The sequence below is a fragment of the Psammomys obesus genome, unplaced genomic scaffold (assembly GCF_907164565.1).
Source record: "Psammomys obesus unplaced genomic scaffold, mPsaObe1.curated_primary_1811, whole genome shotgun sequence".
Taxonomy (NCBI): domain Eukaryota; kingdom Metazoa; phylum Chordata; class Mammalia; order Rodentia; family Muridae; genus Psammomys; species Psammomys obesus.
In genome coordinates, this window is record NW_026596085.1 from 2,323,768 (window position 1) to 2,330,702 (window position 6,935).

Here is a 6,935-nt window from a genome sequence, read left to right on the forward strand (position 1 = left end):
ACTGAAGTGATAGGAATTGCTGGGTTAAGTGTCCCTGAGGTGAGGCTGGGGTGTGAAGTAGATAGTAGATTCCCTGCTCCAGACGGTGGACTCGGGTTGGAAGGTGAAGAGAACTGGCCACCGTCCTCTGCAGAGCGGAACATCAGGTGTCCGCTCCCTTAGCAGCTTCCAAATGACAACTTACTCAAAAGTCAGGCAGGATGAAGAACGTCCGTATAACCCCAGCACCCAGCAAGTCTGAGGCCAGCATGGCTGCCTGTGAGGGTCTCAAAGGGAAATGGGGATATAGCTCAGTTGATAAGGTCAGGTGTGTGGGGGCTGGAGCGATGGCTCAGCGGTTAGAGCACTGGCTGCTCTTCTCAGGTCCCTCATGGTGCCTTATCACCATCTGTAATGGACTCTGATTCCCTCTTCTGGAGGGCATGAAAGCAGAGCGAGTACTCATATACATAACAGATATTTTAAAAAGATCAGTTGTGTACTTGCCTAGCATGTTTAAGGTCCTGTAAACATAAATTTTTTAACTTTGGGTTTTCTTTTTTCTTTCTTTCTTTCTTTTTTTTTTCAAGGCAGGGTTTCTCTGTGTGTAGTTTTGGCTGTCCTGAACTCACTTTGTAGACCAGGCTGGCCTTGAACTCAGAGATCTGCCTGCCTTTGCCACCCAGAGTGCTGGTGGGATTATAGGTGTGTGCCACCATGCCCAACTTTATTTTGGTTTTTCAAGACAGGTCATGTAGCCAGCTGTCCTAGAACTCACTTTGTAGACCAGGCTGGGCCCTGAACTCGGCACCGCACCTGGCCCTGAGGTTTTGTTTTCTAGGCGTTGGTGTTTGCTTGTGTATATAAATCTGTCCACCAATTGCATGGCCGGTGCCTGAGGAGGCCAGAGGACACTATTGGACTCCCTGGAGCCGGAGTTACAGAAGGTAGTCACCACGTGCGTGCTAGGAATCTAACTCCTGAGCCCTCACAGCCCTGGGGGCCCTGGTTTTGATCCAGCACCGCATAAACCTGGCATGGTAGCACATGAGTAATGCCAGCGCTGAGAAGCTGGAGGCCAGAGCAGAAGACATTCAAGGCCAGCCTTCTCTGGGAAGTGCGTCTGAGACCAAGCCTGAGCAACATCAGACTCAAAGACAAAGCAACAAATAAAAACAGGAGAGAAGGGGTCAACAGTGGCCCTTAGGTATCTGGCAAAGGCCGAGTGGACACAAAACTTGGAAAGTCATGGGCTTGAAAGGATGGATCAGCAGATAAAAGCACTTGTCACACAAACCTGATGAACCTGGGTTCAGTCCCTAGAACACACAGTGGAAGGAGAGAACGGGCTCCTGGCTCCTCCGCCACAGGCGTGCTGTGGCCTGTGCCTGCACACATCATGCACACACAGTGAGACTTAAGTCCCAAGCTGGACTGAGTGTCAAACTCTGTTCCCAAGAAGAGATAAAAACACCAGTGAAAAAACGGTCCTCTGAGATCCAGTCTTGGTTACAGGATGAGTGTGAACAGAGATCAGGGAGACCCGAGGAGGACCACAGAGAAGGGAGGCTTTGATTGTATGCCCAAAGGGCTTGGATGGCCTTGAGCAGAAATTGGAACTCAGACTTCCTGGATAACAGCAAAGGCCATGGCTTGCCAGAGCAGCCTTTGGGAGAGCAAAGACTAGCAGAGGGAGGTGGTTTGGTTCCTAATTTAGACTCGGAGGTAGAAGATGCTTATCCAGGCAGCCAGGACTGCAAAGCTCCAAGGATTTCCTAAGCAGGTGCCTCCGCGGTTTCCAGGATGGGACACACTTCAGCGGAGCCATGGAACAGTGGTGACCGCTAGATCCCCCGCCCGGGTGGGAGGGGGCGGGACAGTCCTGGGCGAAGGGCGGGGGGCGTGGCCAGGGACCACTTAAGGCGGAGTCGGGGCGTTTCTGAGAGCACCGGAGCTGGGCAGCCGAGACTGGCGGCGCTGGCACTCACCCTCCACCCACCTGCCCTGTAACGGTAGCCCATCAGTGGCAGGTTCCAGGTTCCCCGAGCATGTAGGCAGAGTTAGCGGCTGCCGAGTGTTGCGAGGCACGGGCGCAGCAGGCTCTCCGGAGCTTCTCCGGCTGTGGTGCTCTCCGGCTCCCGCGGAGATGCGCAAGTGACAGGAGAGCGAGTGAGGACCAGAACGCTCCCTTCCGACCCTAGCCCACGGCGTCCATGGCTCTGCCGGGCAGCCTGTTGCCCCTGTGCTGTTTGGCACTGCTGGCACTGTCTGTCCAGAGCTGCGGGCCGGGCCGGGGGCCGGTCGGCCGGCGGCGTTACGTGCGCAAGCAGCTTGTGCCTCTGCTCTACAAGCAGTTTGTGCCTAGTGTGCCCGAGCGGACCCTTGGCGCGAGCGGGCCAGCGGAGGGGAGGGTCGCAAGGGGGTCCGAGCGCTTCCGGGACCTCGTACCCAACTACAACCCCGACATAATCTTCAAGGATGAGGAGAACAGCGGCGCTGACCGCCTGATGACGGAGGTAAGGAGAGTTTCTCCCACCTGCTCCTCCGCGCGCCGCCAACTCCTCACCAGTTGGAAGATGAGCTTCATCCCTCAGAGACCCTAAAGTAAAGTAAAGTAAAGTAAAGTGAGACCTCCTTCACCATATCCTTCAAGAAAGCAAACAACCTGCTTGGCTGGATAGTGGTTTGGAGGTGTCCGAACGGGGAAAGGCTGCGATGGGAGGGGGAGGAGGAACTGGCTAGTGAGAGTGAATCTGGGAGAGGCTGGAGGGAGGGCGGGGAAAGGAGGATGGCGGCAGGCGAGACGGGAAATGGCTGAGGCGTGGACCGGGGGTCAGCCACCGAGCCAGGCAGGAAGGGCTGGGGTGAGCTGGGGGCCAGGAGCTGGCTAGGGAAGGTAGCCTACAGAAGGCTTTACCCTTAGCCTGGCTCTTGGCCTGATGTCCAAAAGCTCTGTGAGCCAAAAAGGAAGCTGGAAAAGAGATGGGCAGGAGTCAGGTGATCAGACCATCTACCTGAGAATGGGGTGGTCCGGAACGGTCCTTGGCATGGGAGAGGTGTCTTCAACCAGGACAGACCTGTACTAGGCTCTAGACAGCAGACTTTGAGTAAAAAGAGGACAGATGAACACACCTGAGAATCAAGGGTCCCTGAGCCATGGAAACCCAGCTTGGCTTGAGGACATTTGCTAAGCTCCGTATTGATTTAAATAACTAAAAATTAACAATGACTTTGCTAAGCTGCATTAACTCAAATAATTAAATCCAACGTCCATTAGCGGTCACCTGCTAACAGGTGGACCCTGGAGCTGCCAGGAGTAAGCTGCATCAGGTCTTGGAGGAGGAGGCGCCCCCCTGGGCTGTGAGAACTGAAAGGAAATCCAGAAGACACATTTCCCCACCCCACCACACCCCTCAAGTTCTATCTGAGAACTGGGCCCGGGAGGAAGAAGCCATTTAAGGCCTCACAGCTAGTCAGTAGCTAGCGTTGCTGAGATTAGAATTCAGGACTCCCAGTTCTGAGTCCTATATACTTTCCATTACACCACCTAATTGTGTGTGTGTGAGGGAGGAGTGGGAGAGGGAGGAGTACGGATTTCCTCTAACTGCCATAGTTTTCCAGGTTACTTTGTTAGGAAAACCTGTGCAGGGAAGAAAGAGCTGCTTCATTTATTTATTTATTTATTTATTTATTTATTTATTTATTTATTTAAGACACCGTGTAGCCCTGACAGGCCTGGAACTCATAGAAACCCTCCAGCCTCTACCTTCTGATTGCTGGGATTAAAGGTGAGAACCAATCGCTCCAAGCCAAGAATTTCTTCTGGCTCTAGTAATGAAGCCAATCCTCATTCCAGCAAATTGGGAAAGGTCATGGGGCATTGTGGTTCTTCTCTCTGGCTGAGACCTGCAACAGAGGGCTAGAACAAGGGATAGGCTCAGGAGCCTCAAAAGGCCTGGAAACCCCCCCCCGGCCCCCCAACACACACACACACCCAGTCTTGCTTATCTCCCACACCCAGGCTGCAAAAGGACTCCATTGAGTTGGCTCTGTACTGGGCTACTGCCCCCGCAGGTCAGGGCCTTCTTAGGGGACAAAATGACACAAAGTTAGAAAGAACTACCACTTGTCCAGCGGCCCTGCAGAGGTGAAGTTGACTAGAAAAAGAAGGGTAAGAGGTGAAATGTCCCTCTAGCAATCATGTAGAGCCCAAGATCGAGGAGAAAGAAAAAGAAAAAGGAGTTGTCTGTACTCCTGCGCCAGTGGTGTCCCCGGCTCTAGTGCGCCAAGGTCTCCAACTCCCAGACTGAAGCAGCCAAGATAACCGTGGCCTCCCTCCCCCGGGTCTGCAGGCCCGCGGCTGTGGCTCCTTTTCCTCCACTCCCACCCTGCGGGGAAGGGGGGGGTCCATTCTCAGGTGCTGTTGCTCCCACGCCTTTCAGGGCTGATTCTGGAAGAGAGACAGGAGAGACAGGGGCTCTGAGGATTGACACAGCAGTGGCAGGCTGGCCTCGCTGGGGGAGGGGACCCGGCGGGCGGGCGGGCGGGAGCAGGGATGTGGGGCGCGGCGCTCTGCCCTTTCCTCTCCCAGAGCCGGGGCGGCTGAAAAGCGTCTTTGTAGCGGGAGCTGCTGAGTCCGCTTCTCCCGACGCGCTCCCGGCCTCGGCCTGAGATTCTCGCTCAGTTAAGTCATCCGGGAGAATGGCCATTGTGCTCCGGGCAGCCCCCGCCACCCAGCCCTTTTTCCAGCAGCCCCGATCCCACGCGGCTCCTCTTGGGCACCTCTGTAGGGGCGCACCCAGAACACCAACGGGTTAATGCTAGGGGCTGAAAGGAGGAGGAGGAAGGAAGGAAGGAAGGAAGCGATGCCCTGTGCCAGGGAAGGCAACCGAACAAAAGATGAATCAGAGAGAGGGAGGGCAGCTGGGGCCCGGGGCGGGGGTCAGGCTCACACAGGGCTCCACTGGGGAGCCAGGCCCTCCCTAGCCCAGCTTCCACTCTCCTTCTCCACTGCGGTTCTCTCTCTGCTCGCGCAGAGGTCCTGGTCCTGGGGCAGATGGGGCTGAGGGCAAGCACCGACTGCGAGAGGGAACCAGTTAGCTCGCCCGCTCTCGTCCTTGAGGGGCTCACCCCACGGCTCCTGCTCCAAGCATGCCCGGCGAGGAAGCACCGCCCTCCCGAGAGCCTGGCTTCCCCAGGGCGCCCGAAGGCCGGAGGGAGGGGAGCGGGTCCGGAGGATAAAGATGCTCGGATGCCTCAATGGTCCCCTCCGCCTCGCCCCTCCCAGCGCGGGCTCGGTGCGGGGCCGGTGGGGCCGATGGGAAACCTGACCCCTTCCCCCCCCCCCCCCCCAGCGCTGCAAGGAGCGGGTGAACGCGCTGGCCATCGCGGTGATGAACATGTGGCCTGGCGTGCGCCTGCGCGTGACCGAGGGCTGGGACGAGGACGGCCACCACGCGCAGGACTCGCTCCACTACGAGGGCCGCGCCCTGGACGTCACCACGTCGGACCGCGACCGCGACAAGTACGGCCTGCTGGCGCGCCTCGCCGTGGAGGCCGGCTTCGACTGGGTCCACTACGAGTCCCGCAACCACGTCCACGTGTCGGTCAAAGCCGGTACGCGAGCGAGAGGCGGCGCGGGCTGCGTCCAGAGAGGCTCCCGGGGAGGCCGGGTCCGCGGCCCCCAGGCCACCTTGAGGGGGGCTAAGGGGCGCCACGGTGGGGCCGGGTCCCTGGGAACGGAACCGTCCCGGGGGCCGCCGAGGTCCGCCCCGGGCTAACCCTCCCCCGCCCCGTGTGCCTTGCAGATAACTCGCTGGCCGTGCGGGCCGGGGGCTGCTTCCCGGGCAACGCCACGGTGCGCCTGCGGAGCGGCGAGCGGAAGGGGCTGCGGGAGCTGCACCGCGGGGACTGGGTCCTGGCGGCCGACGCGGCGGGCCGGGTGGTGCCCACGCCGGTGCTGCTCTTCCTGGACCGCGACCTGCAGCGCCGCGCCTCGTTCGTGGCCGTGGAGACCGAGCGGCCCCCGCGCAAGCTGCTGCTCACGCCCTGGCACCTGGTGTTCGCCGCCCGCGGCCCCGCGCCCGCGCCCGCCGACTTCGCCCCGGTGTTCGCGCGCCGCCTGCGCGCCGGGGACTCGGTGCTGGCGCCCGGCGGCGACGCGCTCCGGCCGGCGCGGGTGGCCCGCGTGGCGCGCGAGGAGGCCGTGGGCGTGTTCGCGCCGCTCACGGCGCACGGCACGCTGCTGGTCAACGACGTGCTCGCCTCCTGCTACGCCGTCCTGGAGAGCCACCAGTGGGCGCACCGCGCCTTCGCGCCCCTGCGCCTGCTGCACGCGCTCGGGGCGCTGCTGCCCGGGGGCGCCGCCCAGCCCACCGGCATGCACTGGTACTCCCGCCTCCTGTACCGCCTGGCGGAGGAGCTCCTGGGCTGAGCGGCCGAGCGCAGGGGCCCTCGGGGCTCCCGACGGAAGCGAAGGCCCGAGCCGAGCCAGCCGGGACCCGCGGGGGACGCTGACTGGGAGAGTGGCTGCGGAGCGAGAAAGGCGGGCTGCGCTGGAACCTGGCTAGGGCGCAACCTTTAGCCGAGCGGCGCGGCCCCGGCTTGATAGCTGGGTTTGCTGGTAGGCGCTCCTTAAACGAGGACTTTTTATTTTGCATCTTCCCCAGCGCCTCAGTCCCACCCGATAATTTTATTTTCTATTTATAATTTGTGATATGATGATCTGCTTGCCCAGCCCACCGCAGCGAGGGCCTGGAGCGCGGCGCCGTTCACACGGTCTGACGCAGCCCGCCTGAGCCTCGCGCTGGCTCTCACATTTCCCTGCAGGCGCGTTAATAAAGGGAAGGCTTATCGGAAACCACCTTCACTCAGGTGATTCACCCCCAAAGAGGAGGAGGGAACCGGACTAGCCCGAGTGGACACTTTTCTTCCAACTCGCCCTTCTTTCTCAGCAG

General features: G+C 59.8%; 1 protein-coding gene and 1 long non-coding RNA gene across 2 annotated transcripts; one reads left to right on the forward strand and one right to left on the reverse strand.

Annotated features, from left to right (window-relative positions):
• Positions 1-1,349: 1,349 nt before the first annotated feature.
• Positions 1,350-6,553, forward strand: Dhh (desert hedgehog signaling molecule). Its single transcript, XM_055627207.1, has 3 exons — positions 1,350-2,495; positions 5,334-5,595; positions 5,787-6,553. Exons 1-3 carry the CDS (start codon positions 2,193-2,195, stop codon positions 6,410-6,412), a joined length of 1,191 nt encoding a protein of 396 aa, XP_055483182.1. The 5' UTR covers positions 1,350-2,192; the 3' UTR covers positions 6,413-6,553.
• LOC129691177 (uncharacterized) lies at positions 2,444-4,277 on the reverse strand. Its single transcript, XR_008722414.1, has 4 exons — positions 3,974-4,277; positions 3,746-3,898; positions 2,994-3,080; positions 2,444-2,578 (listed from the first exon to the last, which is right to left on the reverse strand). It is a non-coding gene; the product is annotated as an uncharacterized LOC129691177 (long non-coding RNA).
• Positions 6,554-6,935: the final 382 nt, after the last annotated feature.

What these genes read in the sequence shown, in the direction of transcription:
- Dhh (XM_055627207.1), top strand. Translation starts at nt 2,193, where the DNA reads ATGGCTCTGCCGGGCAGCCTGTTGCCCCTGTGCTGTTTGGCACTGCTG. An exon ending in CTGACCGCCTGATGACGGAG is followed by an intron (nt 2,496 to 5,333) that starts GTAAGGAGAGTT and finishes CCCCCCCCCCAG; the next exon opens with CGCTGCAAGGAGCGGGTGAA. An exon ending in CCACGTGTCGGTCAAAGCCG is followed by an intron (nt 5,596 to 5,786) that starts GTACGCGAGCGA and finishes TGTGCCTTGCAG; the next exon opens with ATAACTCGCTGGCCGTGCGG.